General features: G+C 43.3%; 1 protein-coding gene across 1 annotated transcript in view; it reads right to left on the bottom strand.

The window, feature by feature from the left end:
* LOC104533766 (phospholipid-transporting ATPase FetA-like) overlaps positions 1-19,495 on the bottom strand; it is a gene marked incomplete at its 5' end in the record, with an annotated part of 31,187 nt that extends 11,692 nt beyond the window's left edge. The window contains 12 exons of the mRNA XM_010189786.1: positions 560-665; positions 1,748-1,859; positions 3,990-4,154; positions 5,391-5,506; positions 6,316-6,504; positions 7,280-7,445; positions 8,983-9,023; positions 10,997-11,205; positions 12,359-12,555; positions 17,891-17,979; positions 18,919-19,089; positions 19,481-19,495. Coding sequence (XP_010188088.1) covers positions 560-665; positions 1,748-1,859; positions 3,990-4,154; positions 5,391-5,506; positions 6,316-6,504; positions 7,280-7,445; positions 8,983-9,023; positions 10,997-11,205; positions 12,359-12,555; positions 17,891-17,979; positions 18,919-19,089; positions 19,481-19,495 — 1,576 coding nt within the window. The remainder of the gene's footprint in view (positions 1-559; positions 666-1,747; positions 1,860-3,989; positions 4,155-5,390; positions 5,507-6,315; positions 6,505-7,279; positions 7,446-8,982; positions 9,024-10,996; positions 11,206-12,358; positions 12,556-17,890; positions 17,980-18,918; positions 19,090-19,480) is intronic.
* Between the last annotated feature and the right edge of the window lie 319 nt (positions 19,496-19,814).

The raw sequence follows: 19,814 nt of genomic DNA, 5'->3' as shown, positions 1-19,814 counted from the left end.
TCCCTGTATCCTTACAACCACGTGCATGGTTTAGTTGCTGCTCTTAGTGCAGATCATCCACGTGCTTCTGAAAATCTAAGAAGTGTGTGCTAAACTTGTGCTGATTTAAAGTCAAACAAATCTGAATGCCATGAAGGACGGAATCCCAGAGGGCTTCCCCATCTTCTGTGCATATTTTCTGACAACCACCTACTTCAACAGAAAAGGACTGTGAAACTTTCCCATTTTCCACCTATACCTAGGAACCTGTGTCTACTGAGGAGGCTATGGAGGAAGGCAGGTTTCCAGATAATGCTAGAAAAGGACCATACCCAGGCAAAGGACCACAATGTGGATGAGTGACAACAGCAGTAGAGTAACAACATAGCCATAGGCCTGGTGGCTCCAAATCGGGTGTTATTATATCAGTTCAGCTGATATTGCCTGGCTGACTCTACTTTCTTATATGTTTATATAGATTTGAGCTCTTGGATCAAAAAGTGGAATAATACAAAATACAAGTACGGTTCTGTTCCAATGTCAGTGCACAGAAATGAAGCTGTATATTTCAGCCATTTACCTCAGCTCATTAAGTACGTCATCAGATGTGCTGCCTTCAATAATGAACACATCTTCCATGTCATCATTCAGCAAGTTGCAGGAGTAGCCAATATTCACTGCCGTCTCTGGGAAAGATAAACCAGGAAGATGACCCATTTTAGAAGCCTTAAACTCACACACTGTCTCTGTGCCCACTTTACACACATGACAAAAGCTCTCTTTCTCACCCTAGAGCTGTGAGCCTTTCAGAGTCAACAGTTTAAGAGACCCAGGAGAGTCACCTTGATGGACATAACAGCAGATTTCCACAAATTGGGCTTTACAAGGCCACAATAAAAAATAATTCTACTAAAATGAAAAAGGTTAAAACAACCTTTGGCCAGCATGCTTGGAGAAACTAAAAAGATTTCATGTTGACTCCAACATTTTTTTTCAGGATATTTAACTTTCCCTCCCCTCCCCCCAGAAAAGCCCCAAACCATAGTTTTGAAGAAGAATATCAAGACATTTTGTTCAGAGGATTTGGAGGGGGCGGGAGGGGAAGTATTTTGGTATTTCAGAAGCAAACCTATTACATTGGGAACGTGACAAAATTAAATGTTTCATTTTTCTCAAAAATTCTCTTCTCATTTCTTGGATGAAATTACTTGCAGACACTTTCCGCCTCCCTGCAACATCATTGTTTCAGTGAAGTTGCTACTTATCCAGAATATTTGATTGAAGTCTATTCATATTTCTCTCCAGTTAAATGCTTTCTCCAAAAGCCTGTATTTTCTCCATTTCTGTTCTGGATCATTAATGCAAGGGCCAAATTGGAACAGACCAAACATCCACTTTAGCATTGACGTTCTTGGAAAGCAGGACAAGATATTTCCCACCTTCTTCACCAAGATCATCAACTGTACTAAACTGACACCTTGTCACTGCCTATGACAGGGACTATGGCATGTTCATTGCTGCATCCCCAAAGGCAAAGGATGTGACTTCACACTGCTTCCAGCCTCCAGAATTAAGAACAGACACTAGCTACAGTTATCTGGTCTAATTCCAGAAATCTGGAATTTTTCCTATCTGGCAATGAAGGAAAGCCCTGTAAGTTTGTCCTCTGTGCAGTTTTCTGAAGGAGAAAGAGTGAGAATGTGCACTTCAGCAGAACCATTGCACGGGTGGGAGAGAAGAGAAACATCCAAAACTGTAGCTGCTTTACCTTGCTTGTCTCCAGTGAGGACCCATATCTTAATGTTGGCTTTGGCAAGTGTCTCGATTGTCTGTGGCACTCCGTCCTGCAGCTTGTCCTCAATCGCTGTGGCACCAAGCAGCTTAACAGAAAGGGGCAGGGAACTGATAAGTTTTCCTATTGCCAGCAAAGGCAAAAGCATTAGACCTCCAGGCAATTACTCAAGCAGATACTAATGAAGTCCAGGAATTCATTTGTACTAATTTTCATTCTTCCTAAGCAAATCTTGTGTATGAAGTCTCTAAACCTCCAGGCTCAGCTGGATTATGAACATGCATGAAATTATTTGCCAACATGTTTGCAGACCTACAGGTCTATGTTCTTCCACGTCCTCTTTACAGCAGTTAGAGCTGTCACTTAGGAACAAAGATAGCTGTGCATCTGTGTCCCCAAATCTCCATATGCATCCTCTAGTGTGAAGTTTGCTCCCAGCCATATTGTACTGCAGCTGTCATATGGCTGCTAATCATCTTCTCTAGCCTGTCCCCACCCCTGCTCCACACTGCTCCACAACTAAACCACAGACTGCTCAGGACACAAACCTTCATTATTTTGAAGTTATTGCCTTTTCTGCATTTTGGAGATACTTGGTGGCTTTAACCTATTGTCAAAGGGACATGAAGCTTTCTCTGCTAACTCAGGTTCAGACAGCATCTGCTGCCACCTACCTCTGGCTGTTGGGAGACTAAATTCAGGGGTTGGCTTTAAGACCAAGATCCCTTTGGGCTTCCTGGGTTGTTCATCTTTCACCAGCTATGAGTGCTATCAATGTAGACAACAGCTCTGAGGGAACTTCTCTGTAGGTTCCTTAAAACAGCACAATCCACATTTTACAGCAATAGTCCCTGGCCCAGCTAGCAAGAGCTTAAATGCTTGTAGCATACAAAGCCACCACCATCTGCTTGTCCTTGGCAACCTGAGTCTACCTGGAAGCCCAAAGATGAACACTGAGGTCAAATGTGCCCAGGAACAGAGAACAAGGCCACGCATTCCCCCAGCCGTCATCTTTCTGGAGCTGCAGGAAGGCACAGCAGTGTTGTTGACAGGCCCTTGTCTGTCTGCCCATGACCTCGTGTGAGAGCAGCTGGAGGGACTGTCATGATGCCTTCCTGACTGTGAATCTTCCTTAGTTTTTAGGTCAATTAATTATAAATAGTATTTTCACTACTATTCTCTGAACATAACATGTTCCAGCCTGATTCCCCCTTGTCCTTATTGTGCAGAGAGTATTTTCTTCTGAGACACATTTCTTCCTGCTGGGAGCCTGTGACCTCTTCTCTACTCAGACCATGAGCTTCATAAACCTTTCCTGTAAGGCTGCTGTCTCCTAAACCTCCTAAAATGTCTTCCCTGCTTTGGCCATGGCCCACACAGCATTTGCACAATATATTCCCTGGACTGGAGGATTAGCATTTTCCCAGGCAATAGGCTCTGCTCCTTGCACTTCAGCAGCTCCTTGGCTCACACTTGCTTCTTCCCAGGCCCTGCTGGCATCCTGGATGTGTGGCTAATGGAAGGAGCAACAGTGCAGCACCCAGGATTTCTGAGATTTAAGGAAAGCACTGCTGCAAGTGCAAAAGCTGAACTGCTTCCCCTCGGATCCCACACATCTTTTTCATTCATTATTTATGGCTCTAAAACACAGGCAGACCCCCCAGGGCATTCAAAAAGCTGTAACATCACTCATGGAGAACAGAGTGACTTGCAGATCACAGTTTAGGCCTGTTTCAAATTGACACAAACATGTTCATGGGCATCATCTCCCCATCCTACCCAGAGATGCAAGAACAAAGAAGACACTCTCTGAAACCGAGGGGCACTGGGGATTATTCACTGCCTGTCATTTCAAAGGCAAGAAGATAAATAGACCAGCCATTTGCACATACAAAGGATAGCTATGAAATATTTGTGTCCACGTCATCTCCCTCAGGCTCTGGCATGTCACTTCATCACCAGAAAGCTACACTGACACCCACGTCAGTTAAAATAAAAACCATTCCCCTGCACTGGTGGCTGACACCCCTGTTACAGGCTCCTGATGGAGGTGCCAGTGGAAACTTAGGACTGCCATATTTCTACCCGCTCCTGTCACACAACCCACTGAGTTGTTTGCAGAGCAGTGTTTACTGAAGTCATACTGAGCTGTTTATTGACAAACCACCATCCTCGCTGCCTCCCCCAGAGCTTGGCCCAGATTCCCTGAAACACCAACCATGAGGTCTTTTTCAATCTCTTCATATAACTCCGACAGTTTCTCTTCCCGTCCTTCCAAGGCGGTGCTGGCTTCATGGTGACGCCTGATCCAGTCCTGAAAGTAGTCTTCATCCAAGTTTTTACAGGCCACCACGAGTGTCCTCAGACCTTCCCCAGCAAACTCCTGTGGGACAGTGGTGAGGCAGAATAGGTCAAAGAAGGGCGGTCTGCTCACTTGGGCTCACAAAGGACCCGTGGAAAGCAAACGGGCTATTTGTAAAAGCTTCTTGCCTAAAGTCTGCAGAACAAAGGTGAATACCTTAGAATATACACCTTAGAATACAAATCTTGGGGCAGTTTTTAAAAACTAGTTCTAGACCACTTTATCATTGCCATCCACAAATTTAAAAGAGCTTACCTACTTTCTGGCTCTAAAGCTTTACATTAATCAGGCAGCAGTTTCCCAGGCTTGTATTTCTCACTGTAAGGTTCAGAACAGTGAGACTTGAATAAACATCAAACACAGCTTTGAATTTTGGACCTGGGCTAAACATTTTTAGTGTACAAATGCTGGCTGAAATGCACAGTGTGAGCACAGTCAACCATGACATTGCAGCAAGGCTTTGTAAGTGTGCTTTCTGCAGACGTATGATTGACAATACGGGTCTCAGTGCTTGGCAGATAAACAGAGATCTCCTCGTGAAAACTGAGCTGTTCCCCCAGGCTTGAAGTAAAGGTACATCAGGAACAGGCCACATCCACAGCCTATCTCCGCTCTGCCCTCTCCTTCACCATCAAGTTTCTCTGGCTCCCCCAGGCAGGCAGCAGAGATGTTTATGCTATTGCACAACCCCTCTTGCAAAACTTACTGTTATCTTGTGCTCTGTGCTGTATTAGTAGGATTTAGCATCACAGTGGGGAGTAAACATTGGCCAAAACATCCCCTTTTCTGAGTAACCACCTCCCAGAGCACACCATCAACAGCATAAAAGGCTACAAGTTTGAGTGATGCATCTTCCTTGCTGCCTAGTCTATATGTCCTTATATGATATCTGGAATAAAGGGAAATGGGCAGGTCCCAGTGCCTGCTCAGACTCTTCTGGCTGAGACCTCTCAGATCACATTCATTGAACATCTGATCTGTAGTCAAGAAGGTAAATGGCTTTGTGGCCCTTTACTGCTCACCTGAGTTATTCCCAACCAAGGCATGCTTGAATGCATCAGGTGCATGTGTTGTGCTGTAAAAGCTGACTTAGTTGCCATTTAGTTGCCAAAACACAGATGCATTGTCCCATTTCAGGGACCAAAACAAAAAACTGGTGCTTGGATGTTGCTTCTGAAATCACAGAAAGTACATTTCCATACCTGGAGAAAAGGAAGCCAGCAAATGCAGAGATGTTGTGCAGAAGAAAACACTTACGTTCAGGTGTTCTGTGGTCTCCTCTTTGAGAGATTCACAGGATGAGTGAAGCAGGTCATAAAGAATGGTGTCAGCTCCCTTGCAGTACAAAGTCAAGTCACCTTCTGGACTCCGCACTGCAAGGAAGAGAAAAATAAATGCTGCAAATCCCAGACTGAAGCACCTGGGATTCACATTAAAACAAAGAAAGGTTTTTAGAGGTGTCCAAACTCCGCCAAGTGTTGGCAGCCTCCCCGCAATCAAGACAAGCTTTGCTTAGGACAGAACACAATGCAACTACTCTCCACATCAGCAGCAGCGGCACAGACAACTGTACCCAGGTTGCTTTGGTTTGAGCAGATGCTCTGTGGAGCGGATGCTCTGTTTCAGGCAGGACATCTGCATTCAAAAGTCAAGAACAATTTGTTCTTAGGGAACCGGTCCTGCTGTTCCTACCCATAAAGGTACTACCACTCTCTTGCTACAGTTATGATATTCCAATTCCTGAAATATCTGAGGATATTGGAGGGCTAATAAAGGCTACACAAGGTTTCTCAAATAACTTCTCCATTTTCCTTTCAGGAAAGTGGGCTTCTCTACTTGCCCTTGCATTCACTTCCTCGGATTTGCTGATAATTTTAAAGCTGATTAGAAGGAAGGCCTTTCCTGCACTGTCATGAGGGAGGTAAGATATGCAAAAAGCTTAGTGTCTTCAGGAGGCTGCTCCATCATCATGGTCCAGATGTTAAAGTGTTCTCCCACCCACCAAAGTTAAGTATTTATCTAGCACTGTTGTGAAATTTAAAAGTCAAGGCAGCCCATCTCAAGCACTCAGAAGTAAATGTTACTCAGAAAGCATTGCAAAGGAGGTCTCCTAGGAAAAGGCATCACAGCAGAAGAGAGCCTAAAATGTCAGGAAGGAAAGAAGGGAGCAAAGGGAACATACCAATAACAGACATTCGCTTGCGAACATTGTTGAAATCAAGAATAGCCAGGAGTTTGTAGATTTTTGTTTCTCCCATTTCAACAACGGTGATGGTCTCTGGTGTGCGAGCCCAGAACACAAATCCAAAGTTTCTGGCAGCAGTGACGAGGGCTCCCTCATCAGGAGATTGTGCCTGATACGCCAAGCTACCTGACAGGCAAGGAAAAAAACATAATGTGGCTTCTACCTCGTTTCTGAGGCTAAACAGATACAAAATCAAACACACTGTATAGCAGTAAACCTTTTGCTTTTCTGTCTATCCCGAGAGGTACAGCATCTTACGTCCACATGTCTCCATCAAGTCCCATCAACCCATTAGGCCAGTGCAAGAGGACGCCGTAGACTCTTTTATCACTCTCATTGGGGTCCCACAGATCTCACTGAGAGGACAACTTCCTTGGGTTTATCCCCTTCTAGTTAAATCTGCATGTGTTTTTCTCATCAGTAGTTTCAGTTTAAACATGTCAATTAATGGTTCTAGTTTTTAAAGCATAGTTTTTACCCCATCTGGGATTTGAGGAGGCTGACCCAGTACCTGCAGGAACACTGGGTGATCAGAGCTAATGAGTCTCCTGTGGGTAGGTGCTCTAGGCTCTTTGCTTTATGGGACTTGGTGCAGAGTAGAGAAAGAGTGGGGCAAGCCATCTGCCACCTCAGGGAAGCTGTGGCACCTGCAGTTCCCGCACTTCAGAGATGTGGTGTCTGCAGCAGTGTCAGCTCCACCACAGGAACACACGGGGAGTGGAGGCCCTGGTCCTTTGTCTTCCCATGCAGCATCTCCAAAGACACTGAATTACATGTAGCCATACACTACAGAAAATCACCAGGGAGCCAAAAGGACCAGTAACAGCTTCTGCGGAGAGAAGACATACTGTGGCGCGGGGTGAACATAACCACGCAGTTTGGTGCTTTCCACAGTCCTCACCTTCCTTCTTCTCTTCTGGCATCACTGTGTGGCAAAGTGAGAGCAGCCGGAAGAACCTGTGTGTCGGGACATCGTTCAGCTTCACGGCTTCGACCAGGCTGTGGTCATAGAAGGCAAACTTTGGGTCGGCCAACTGGTTATATGAGAAATCCACCTTCTCTGTGTTCTGCAAAAATATGGTTTGGTGTTATTTGTGGAGCTGTCACATGCTCCCATCATACCTTCCCTCTCTTCCTTACATTTACAGAGGGCCCTCTCCTGCAGGGCTGTTCATGACAGAGACGGATGAGTCTAAGTAAGTGGGAGGTTGTGAAAGCTCCTGAATCACAGGAGAGGACAGGGACTTGAGGTGCCTTTCAAAGCAGCACTCAGGCTGACCACCTTATAAGCTAAAGGTCCCTCTCTGTAGGACAGTAAATGTTCCTACAGGATACCCACCAGATGATTTCTATAGCAAAGAAATGCCTGCCTTCAACACACGCCTGCTTGGTGGCATCATGCTCCTGATTTCTATGGCTGCCTGTGACAGGGGAATGTGGAAGCCCAGTTTAAAACAATTCAAAAGGCTGTGTTGTCCACCTTATTCTCCGAAAACAAGAAAAAAATTCTGATATGGAAAATGATGACAGGCAAGTGATGTAAAGATTCAACTCCACAAACACTGCTGATTTTTTCTAAAACAAGGAACCTCAAGCAGAGGGGAATGTAGTGGAGAGATGGCCAGAAGCTCACAGCATGATGTGTCATGGAGGAATGCACTGCTGAGCCTGCCTGGGACGATTCAGACTCCCACCCCATCCCCAATGAGCTCAGAATTTCCAGGATGGGAGTCATCCTTTTGACCTTTGCAAGCTGACATTTAGCACTTACTACAAGAGCTTGGGCCCACCCCACATGCACACTCGGCTGTGCAGCAAGGTCCAGGCACCGTGGATGTGTGAGCAGCAGCCTTTTGACTTGCATGACCATGCTCGAGTATCATGGGCAGGAGGAGCTCCTGGGCAGCCAGTTGACAGGAGACCAGCGTGTCTCCCCAAATAAGTAAGCCCATTGCATTTTGCTGCCTGAGTGAGGCCAGCACTCAGCACAAATAGCCAATTTCAGTGGGTAATTTAAGTTTTAAATGGCCTGAAAATGAATTATTGGAACTAGGAGTGGGATTTTCATCCTCCTCTTGCTGTTCATTGCTTGGATTACTGCGTGCAGTTTTCAGACATTTTAGAGATCCAAGACATGGGTTTGTGCCAGCAAGCAGAGGCTAAAAAGCAATGGGGAAATCATCCATTTTGACAGTTTCCAATGTAAAGACATTAGGGGAATTTGACAGTGACATTGTTATCGATATGAACTGAACTCACTGATTACCCACCAAAGTTTTAACGAACTGCCAAGGATGATAAAATTCACCAATGTCCACGTTTCCAACAAACATCAATGGCGAAGTGTTCAGAAGGAGCTGTGCATGCACTAGGATGTCATGTGAAGCTGAGGGAACAGTGGGCACTCAGGATACCAAACCTGCAGGTTTAAATCAGGCTTACTGGAGGGGAATACAACTCTGGCCATCCTCTGAGATCCACAGGGACACATGTCACTCTCATCAGGGTCATGAGCATGAGTTGTGCTGGTTGGGTTGTACCCACAAGCACTTAGGCAGGCAGGTTCACTTGAAGCACAGATCTTGATAGCACTTGAGCACTTACCTCATTTATTTCTATCCTTTGCCCAGACTTATACACATCACCTACAAGCAAGAAAGACTGAGGTTATAGACAAAAACTCCAGGTAAGTACAGTCTCTGAACTTCTCTATCACAAAAGTCGTTAAAGTGTTTGAAGATAGTATCTAATTTAAAAGTTTCAGTAAGCATAAATATCTTGACGTGAGCGCTGTAGACTGATGATTCATATTAGTCATTTTTTATGTTGATCCATGCCAAAATCCAGACACTTGACAGATGCTTGAAACACAACACAGTTACCATAAAAATGACTGGTGTTTGGGTAAAGAAGACTTAGCTCAAGCTGAACCCAGGAGGGATGTATTGCTAGGTATGAAGCAAAGGTGCTTTCATGGGATGACTTCTTTTGTAACTTCCCTTTGGACTGCAAGACAAAATCCAGCTCCTGGATTGTACTGAGTTTGCAACAGTCCCTGGACAACCACAGAGAAGGAGTTATCAAAGCCCTTTTCTTCCCACATCTAGGCAGCAAGGCTGCTCTATTTGCTTTCCCTGAACTGATGATCTAGTCACGGAAATGGAAGACCTCTCATCTCCAGGAAACACTATTGAAACTTCTTCTCCCTGAAAAAACATTTCACTTGGAAGGTCTGGACTGTGCCTAGCCCAGCCAGATTCAACACGTCATTGAAATAAGACTGAAATACAGTGAACTACATGAATGGTAGATCCGTACCTGCACCAGCAGCCTCAACTGTGACCAAAGTCAATAGTAGGCACTGGTACTCCCTCAGAAAAGCCCTGAGGTTGTAGAAGAAAATCCAAAGTACATTCCTAGGAATAAGTTAAGCACTTAGAAAACTATAGGCAATAGACTGACTACTTTCCACATATGTGCCATTCATTTCTTGAACCCACTCCCTCTGTCTGCTTTAGTGGTGATGTCCACTTTGAGAAGTCAACTAAGGACACATGAATGAATAGACTGAATATTTTTCAAACTATTTAGCAGCATTAATGTTGGCTAGCAAAGTAGTGCTGCTTGAGATATGACAGTCTCCAAATAGACACAAAACAAGGAAGAAATAACTTATTTTATTACACCAGCTGATACCACTGAGGGAAAAAAGCTTTCTGGACACTAGTCCATCAGCAGATCTGACACAGGCAAAACAAGCCTCAAACTAGAATAAGCAGTGACTAATTTCTCTGGGGGAATCTAATGATGTTAATCAATTAGTCAGTCTGTGAATTGTTAGCACCTCTTGAGCAGTATGAAGAAAACTGCTTGGGGCCATCCAGTGAAAGAGCTTCTTATGCCAATGACACTTAGGCTCTAACAGAGCTAACAACGTTTGTTTCTCACTTTTTCCAACTCTCTACAAACTTTTCTCTCTTCTAGGTGAAGTATGTCAAGGTTAGACACAAATAACCAGGGTATTGACTAGATGCTGAGTGAAAGTTCAGCTACCTGAACAGGATGTGGAAAACGGCTGCTCGTAACATAAGAAATTGCTGAATGTGACAGATAACAGTGTGAGAAACTGTCAAAATTTGAAGGCAACCTCGTGAGGGATGGGTGGTTTCACAACTGCTTAAGAGGGAGTTAGTTACATGAGTTATGTCTCATGTTTTGCAGAGTTAGCAATACTTGGGTAGCAGTGTCAAAAATACCATAAAATGCTGAGATTACCTTGGTAGTGATAACAGAAAAAACAAATTTCAGTACAGATGTAGTAAAACTGGAACCAATGAGGAAAAAGTAATATGGTACAGGTTCTTTACTTGGGATAATACTGGGGCAGAAAAAGGGAGGTAAAAAGGTGGCAACAAAGGGAAACAAGGGACAGATATATTATAATAAGATATGCAAATGAGGTGTCAGGGCTCCCCAGACACTCCTGATGGGCAGCCCTGCACTAAATCACTGCACCTTCCTACCAGATGCTCTCTTATGGATATCACATTTAGTCTCTGTGGACCAAGAGGCATGTGATGGAGTAAAACTTGGAGAATAAGACAAAGAGATAACGTACCATAGGACTTGCCATTGATGGAGCACTTGTTGAAACACATGATGTTCTGAGTGAGAGTTCCTGTTTTGTCTGAGAAGATGTACTTGATCTGCCCCAGCTCTTCATTGAGTGTAGTGGTACGGGCCTGAGCTGGTGTGTCATTGACCGGATAATACATCTTGCGGTCCCAGTCAATGTAGAAACTGTTACCCAAGCGTATAATCTCTACACTGATGAAACAGAAAGAGAAGGTGATGGAACAGTCATTAGTTTAAGGGACAAGATCTTTATCTTCAGCACGACCATTAATGATTGCAATTAGAAGATAACTTTGAAGGCAATGACAGGGTGTTCTCATCAAATTGTCCTTAAATGGCCTGTGTAGTAAGCAATGCTGAAGCAAGTCCCATTGAAATGATCTGTTAGGTGTGTAGCAAATTCCTTTCCTTTATTTATAAAACAGCAACTTATAAATGTATTTTTAAAGTTTCAAAAGTTTTCAGGCTGAAAAGTGAGGCAGGAGCAGAGGGTTTCACCTGGTGCAGTTTTGGGAGTGGTGCTCAGATGAGGACAGTTTCCAGCGGGGCTGAGCCCAGTGCCAGGGGATGAGCACAGCCATGGCTCAAACAACCCAGAAATCCACAACAAGAAAGTCATTGTGTAACTCAATACAACCAATGAGCCATATCAGCTCACAGACAGCATGAATTTCCACTTTGCTGCTGGTGTGACATACTGGACAGCAATGGGATTAATTCCTCATATTCACCAACACAAAAGAGAGTCTTGGTAGTAAAGCTGTCTGAAGAGTTAGGCGGAATGACAAACTACACAGGCCTACCCAGTCTACACCCCAGCCTCAAGGTTTTGAGAGCATCCTGGATGCATTGCCTACTCTATCTGCAATAACCAACATTGCACTATGTTCTCTGGGAAGTGGTGACATTCACTCTGCTCATATAGCACCAAGTACTATGGATCCTCAGCCCAATTACACCTACTTACCTGGCAGTCTGCTCCTCATATAACCCCTCCAGCCACCTCAAAGAATATGCCATTTACTTAGTTGGATAGGCAGTGCAAATGGGAGAGAGCAAGATGCTAACCATACTAGGCTTCCAGCCTTATTCCTATAGCATCCTACACCTACACCTCCCCTTTAACTGCAAAATCATCCTCTCCTCTTCCAGGGCTCACTCTTGTCTCTGTCCCAACCCTGACAAAGACCTTATTAAGCAGCAGAAATAAGAAAAGCATCGCTGTGTTTGTGTGCAATCAACCACAATGCGGTTGCATTTATGTCTTGGGAAAATGCTGCTCCCAGCTAAGGCAAAAGGGAAACCTCTCCTAAGATGAAACATGAGAAGAGGCTCTGGCACGTACCTGACGTAGAGTGAAATCGGCACCACCGTGTTTAGAATGATCACGTATGACCAGAACATGAGGAAGCCAGAGTAGGAGGCAGAGGTGACGCCTTCTGCCCAGGGCAGATAGACCTGGAAGTAGTAGCCCTTATCATACTCCCAGATGCCATTGCCAATGGCTAGGATAAGACACATCAGTGCTAAAAATACAAAGATCTGGAAAAACAAAAACAAAAACAAAAACCAAACCACCAAAATATTGCATCTTAGAAACAAGGAATTTATTATTTACAGGTTAAACAGAAGACCCTAGTGAGATTGGGTTGGACAGTGTGAATCAAAGGAAAATATTCCTAGGGGTGAAGGAGGAAAACCAGCAAAGTTATGACAATTTTACCTCAAGGACAAAATAACACAGTGCAGCACCTGGCAATTTGGAACCACAAGACCTCAGACATCTGGGAATTTAAGTCCCAAGCAAGCACCTAAACCAGGGTGCTGATGGGCAGCTGGCTGCAGAACATCAAATTTCATTAGAAGTGTGTTGTGCTGTGGCTCCTCAAACATCTGGCTGCACAATTGGGAATAGAAACTGCCTGGAGGACTTCACCCAGCCATTTGGTGGATGTGTCATACTTTTCCTCATAATTTCTGAGGATATAGACTAAAGATAATTTGTAACACAGGAAAGCAAGCACTGTGCAGGTTGGAACTCAGCACTGGATATCATTCTGATGGTTACAGAAGAGTTAATCACTGGCTCAGAACTAATGATTGCCTTGGCACCTGCTATCACAATCTGATTGCATTTCCTGTGAGCAAACAGAAAGCGACACTAACCAGGGATGTATATCCTTGGACTTTAGAGAAGCCTGTTTCCTGAAGCCTAAAGAAACCAGGGAAAAAGCAACTGGGAAGAGAATTTCAAAGTGGGGTACCTTAGTGAAAACTGGGACTTTCTCAGGAACAACATTCAGCAGACACATTAAATTGTCATAAAGCATTTTGATTAAAAGAAGACAAGAATCATAGAATCATAGAATGGTGGAATCCCAGGTTGGAAGGGACCACAAGCATCATCCAGTCCAACCTCTTGAGATAAAAGTATAGTTTAACAAGAACATTGTCTTATTTGCAAAAGAATACAAAAAAAAGGGAGAAGAAGGGAAGTTAACAGAAATTAATATAAACTGCAAGGAATTCTAGGACTATGAATAATTAATAGCCATATAAAATATCAAGAAAATAAAATAGTCAAGTCATAAACAGGTATGGAGAAAGCAGGCATGTTCAACAGACAGTTCTCCAAGAATGAAGGAGAAAGGAAGCAGAAGGAAGTATCTGTCCAATACGATGAAGCAAATGGAAAAGACAGCCTATGTTCTGTGACAAAGAACACTATGTGGCTCTATCTGCTAATAATAAGCATTTTAATTCCGTAGGTCCAGATAATTTAAAGAGGAAAGCTTAGAGGGACTCACTGAGAAATTTTCTTGACCAGTAAGTGTAATTTTAATAATGCTCTGAAAACTGGGAAGCTCCACCATCCTGAAAATCTGCTAACATAATTCCAGTATTTGAAAGGTAGAAATGGTGATTGTGGGGAAGATAAACTGAAGTCAGCTTGACATCCTTCCTGGACAACTGATAATAAGAACAGTTCTGTTAATGTAAACTTCTCCAAACATTTGACTTAAAACAACAAATGTACTAATAAAGATGTGAAGATATGGAATCAACAGGCTGCACAACAGAGCAACTAAAAATAATCTTGTATAATCACTAGGGAGAAAATATCAGTAACTTGGGCCATTATGTATAAGGTCGCCCAGTAACATGAACATTAAACCATTCATCAACCTTTTTAAAAGAAAAATAATTGAGGTGCAAACAGAGAAATATTGCTGGTAAAGCTGATATTTGTATTGCTGAGGTAATTTGTGAGAGGAAGGAGGATAGTTTTATGGAGCAATTTGAATCACTTGGTGAAAAGTTCATGCCTGACCAACTCAAGTTTTAATACCAAGAAGCTACTGCAAGGGGGCTGCAGTAAGTAGAAGTTCTGGGCCAAGTTTCAGTGGACACATTTATTTTCTGCATCAGCAGTATCTTTTCTATTTAATTGTGGGAGGCCAAATAAATTATTCCACTTGTTAAATGGAGACAATATTGCTTGCTGGTAAGGAATGTGGTGCAGTGTTTTTAAACTTCTGTTACCAGAAGGAAAAAATAGACTTCAATTTGTGCTGTTGTAACCGTCAGGATTTAAGCATATATGAGAAGCATGACCCAGGGACAGGTAATGTTCTTTATTAAACAGACAGACATAGATGGAGAAAATAGACATACCTGTCTATTTTTGTAGGTATTTCTGTTGGTCAAGTAAAAGATATTACTTCTCTCTGCAGACCTTGCCTGTTGTAAAATAAATTAATTAGAAGAGCCAGCTGGCTCTTCTATCTTATCACTATACCCTGAGTGATTCTGTGCTGCCTCACAGGTCGAAAATTGTCAGGTTGTAGAATATCACTGTCCATATAGGAAATTCAATGTGTGATTCACCAACAGAAACACACATGGGGCAAGACAGCTGCTGAACTTTCACATACCACAGCAGCTCTTCTCTATGACTGCCTTTGCTTTATGTACATTTTGCTTTATATGCATTTTGCATGCCAGTGCTCTTGTCCCTAGCAGCTGAACTTGCGTGCAATACTTGCACTTCCACAAAGTTCACTAACACTCTGTTTGCTTTGAGATGAATGCAAAAGACAGGGCTGCTAGCATTGGTTCTGGAGACTGATTTCTGTGCAGAGAAACAACTGTGTGCAGGGTGTTGTAATCGCAACCACAGCTCTGCAAGAGAAGGACATGAAAAAACCCTGACCATAGGCTTGTGCATGCTCATGGGGCTTCTCAGCATGAGCACCTTCCCTCCCTGGGTCCTGTCCATGCAGATCCTCTGTGGGACCGAGGAGGATTTTTGTAAAGAGGAGGTGACTTTTGAGAAACATTTCCTGTTTGACTGTGAATTAAAACTGTTTCGGTTTCTTTATTGGCACTTTGAGTTCTGCTCCAGGACTTGAAGCAATAAGTTGTTTAAGAGATGAAGGTGATAGGCCCGTTTCGCTGAAAACAAGCTTCCCTAAATCTGCTAAAAGCAGGTTTTGGCGGCAAAAACATTCCTGGAGCTGGCGGTTTCATCCCTGCTGGAGGAACATTCACTTCTCTTTCAGATATATAAGAAACACTCCCAAACATAAAAAAACAGTGATGGCTGCCATCTGGAAACGCTCACTCCTGATTAACCCTTGCTGTGACAGACCAGGGTGATATTTAACCAGGACTTGATTGGCAAGCCCTGCTTAAACATTGCTTTGTGCCTGCAAGTTTTATGGACAATTAAACTCAAAATAGCTTTGCCAGTGTTAACATAGAGCAAGTTTCATTACACTTAAAATGAGCTATTTATAGCAAGCTGTGGCTGCTTTGTATTTCCAAAATGAAAAGCGCAATATACTGCCTCTTTATATGACCATGCTTTGTAACCTTTGACCACCCAGTGAGCTGGAAGGACCTGATGCCACATCCCCTGGGCTGTGCAAAGAGCCTGGTGCTTAGGGTAGGGAAGGGCTTTACTTAGACACCAAAATGTTAGGTGTCTTAAAAAATGTGTGGAGGAGAAAAACACACTCTTGGCTCCATCAGTGCCCCAGAACCCAGTCAGAGGCTGATGCAATCAACTGCAACTTGCTCAGCTTTTTAAAATGCAGCCAGGAGGTAAATTCATCTTGTTGGCATTCATGAGGAGAGGCCAAAGAGACTCTGAGTGGGACTCTTGACTTGTGATAGGAGATTTGACAGACCTTAATCAAACACTAAATCCTGAGTTCCCTACTCAGTTCTTCTCTGCTTCATTTCTGTGCCTCGTGGAACGCCACAGCTCATCCTCATTTCCAGCTAAACCATATCAGAGCACCTCAGAAAATGTGAATTTTTTTGAATGCTTGCGAATTTTTGAATGCAAGAGGCCCAAACCTTGCTTTATTTTGCTTAAGTGCAAGGGGACAAAACACTGAGGAAAACAAGCTGATGAAAGTAATCAAGATTTTCACTTGGCAGAGATTGGTGTAATGCTACTACAGCCAAGGGTGTGTTCTTACTATGAGTGGAGCAAGGACTCATGAGGGCTTAAAGATGACTCTGGAGTGCCTCTCTGTGCTGTGGCCCTGCTTTACAGCAACTACACACATGCAGATATTCAGAAGACAGTTTCACATCTCTGGGAGTCGAGATAACAGCTGTGGCTTTGGTACTAGTTCAGTCTCACAGAGGCACAACCTGCTCTGTAACAACTCCCATCCATGGGCCCACCTAAAGAGCTTTGGGGATCCTGAGAAAATAGCAGGAGGACAGGGGCTGGGATGAAGTGGCAGACTTGAAGAGTGTTTGCTGTAAGCCTCAGCGCCAAGGAGGCATGAAGCCATGAAGGGCAGTGAGAGCTTAGGGCAGCCTTGCTGTGATGGGCAGGCTGCATTGGAGACCTTCTCCAGGGCTTGCTCCAGCCCCTGGGGATGGATCCTGACCCCAGCCAGGTCATCATGCTGAGATGAAGAACAAGGGCAGGAGGGAGCTAGAGGAAACAGTGGGCACTGGTGGGAAAAAGTGACCACAGGAGGAGCCAGACCTTCCCAGTGTCATAAACTGAAGGTGGTGCAGCATGCATGAAAAAAAAAAGAAAAACTTGCATCCAAAGGAAGATAAAAGCCTGAAACTGGAAAGCTTTCCTACAAGAAACATTGAGTAAAGCAGTGTTATAGTGTATGTCTCTGCAGTAACAACCAAAATAGTCCCTTCCCTGAGTGTCTTTGAACTCAAGCAGTGAAATCTTGGGAGAGTCTCTGCAAAGGAATCACCACCTCTGCCTGGACGTGTTTGTCAAAACACATTTGTCAAAACCACTGACAAGCTTAAACCTCAAATCAGATCTGTTTTATAATTTGAGGAGAGTGTCTGCTAGATAAGATTAGTGTTCTCAAATTTCCCAGCTGCTAAAAACACCAGTTTCTGAGTATTAATGAGACCATGTCTAACATTTTACCCTAATGTGTTAAGTCAGAAGCTGGCATCATGTAAATTAACAAACTCAACTACCAAGTCCTATGCAGATATCACCAAAGATGCCAAGAAATTAGAAAGAAGAGGGAACAGTGCTAATGTTTATTTAAATAGAAAATGACACAATTACTAGGGAAAAAAGGCAATTGCAGGCTTCAAAGTGTTTCTTGTAAAAAAATGCAGAGCGAGGGCAAGCAGAGCAAATGAAAAGCTCAGAAGAAAAGTTCTTAACACTGTCAATGTAATGGCCTTGCTTTGCAAAATGAGCTTAGCAGAGCCGCTGCTGAACTCCGGCTGCTAATAAATTATTACATAATTTTTCTTTTTATCATTAGTCACTTCTGATATTCCCTCATTTGTGTGGACAAAGAGGTGGAGCACCTGGAAATGATGAATACATTTGAAGAAATGAAGATACATTAATGAGACTCACCACCAACACAAGGACATTCATGAGCCGATCAATGCTCGTCCGTTTAAAAGTTGTTTTTCCACTGTTCTGCATTAGTTTAGTGTCTGGCCCTGGAGATAAAACACGTTTATGAATTTCAGTAATAAATCTTAGCCCTTCTAAAGCTGATTCCCTCTGAGGCCCTGCTGTGCTTTACAGCATAAATACCCATCACAGCTTTCTTGAGGGCAGGTATATACAGTTTATAGTGCTGGTGGGAAACTTAGGCAGAAAAAGGTTAAGTCTCTTGCCTTAGGTTATATGGAGAGAGTAACATAAAGCCATTAATTCTGGATTTTGATCCTGCTCTCTCCTTTCAACAGTCAATCCCTTTCAGGCTTAATTACTTTTCACAGAATACCTGTTAGTGCTTTGTTATTAGTGACATGTTATACATCATCTCACATGTCTACAGCAGTATAGAAACAGCAGAAGGTCTATGCTTGTAAAAAGCATAGATCTAATGGCTGACAATAATATTATTGATGATCCTGATATTCAAATATGAATTAAAGTCACATAGAAATTATGTGCAATTTTTAATCAAATTCATTGAAGAGTGAAAAATTTTGAGCAAGCCTGGTGAAAGAAAGACTCCAGTTGGCTCAGTGTGGGCCAGTAAAGGCAGATTTAATTCAGCTTTAACTCTTAAACAGATTTAATTCTTATATTCTTTCTTATTGATTGATCTTGACTTCTCTTTGCTGCATGCATTTCTGAAATAAAAGACTACTTCCATCAAGATGGAATTGGAAGTTGTAATGTAGCATTGGCAATCCAGTTTTCTCTTATAGGCTGCTATAAAAAAATTCAGATTAAAATCCCCTGTAATATGCATAATTTATAGCCTGGAGTTAAACCAAGAGTTCTCATTTACTTGTTCTTGTACTCAATAGAAATGTATTTTCCAAAGAAGAAAATTCTTGGTTCCTTTATGGATACTGGGTGTGATGTACTACCATGCTAGTGCTGCTGTGCTCTGCAATTCATATGTCATTTTTTCTACCTACCAGCATAAATAACAAGACCAAAGCACCACTCTGTGTTCCTAATTGTACAGCCCCTCAGCAACATCTTCTCATTGTCGAGGGCATACTTCTCTCCTCGAAGAGTAAGAGTTCCTGTGAACTTATCCAGTTTGTTATTTGGTGCCTCACACCTGACTTCACCTGTAAAAGAAGGTATAAACATAAAGATGGTGGGAATATTGGCCCAGAAAGATCATAGAATCACAGAATGCATTGGGTTGGAAGGGACCTTTAGAACCCATCCAGTCCAACCTCTGGCAGTAAGCAAGGACATCTTTAACCAGATCAGGTTGCTCAGAGCCCCATCAAGCCTGACCTTGAATATCTCCAGGGATGAGCCCTCTACCACCTCATTGGGCAACCTGTTCCAGTGTTTAACCACCCTCAGAGTGAAGAACTTCTCCCTAATGTCTGATCTAAATCTACCCTGCTCTAGTTTAAAACCACTGCGCCTTGTCCTGTTGCTACATGTTTTTGTATATAGTCCCTCTCTAGCTTTCCTATAAGCCCCTTTCAGGTACTGGGAAGCCACTATAAGATCCCTCCAGAGCCTTCTCTTCTTCAGGCTGAACAATCCCCAGCTTTTCATCCACCACTACCACCAACTCGTTTTCTGCAGGTCTGCTCTCTACCACATCATCCCCCAGCCTGTACTGATAATAAGGATTGCCCCTACCCAGGTGTAGGACCTTCCACTTGTTCTTGTTGAACCTCATGAGGTTCACATGGGCCCACTTCTCCAGCTTGTCCAGGTCCCTCTGGATGGTATTCTGTTCCTTTGGCACTTCAACCGCACCAGTCAGCTTGGTGTCATCTGCAGACTTGCTAAAGGCTCCCTTGATCCCATTGTCTATATCATTGATGAAGATATTAAACAG

The sequence above is a fragment of the Mesitornis unicolor genome, unplaced genomic scaffold (assembly GCF_000695765.1).
Source record: "Mesitornis unicolor isolate BGI_N332 unplaced genomic scaffold, ASM69576v1 scaffold37348, whole genome shotgun sequence".
Lineage (NCBI taxonomy): Eukaryota > Metazoa > Chordata > Aves > Mesitornithiformes > Mesitornithidae > Mesitornis > Mesitornis unicolor.
Note: the sequence above shows the minus strand (reverse complement) of the source record. Positions and strands in the feature narration are given on the sequence as shown.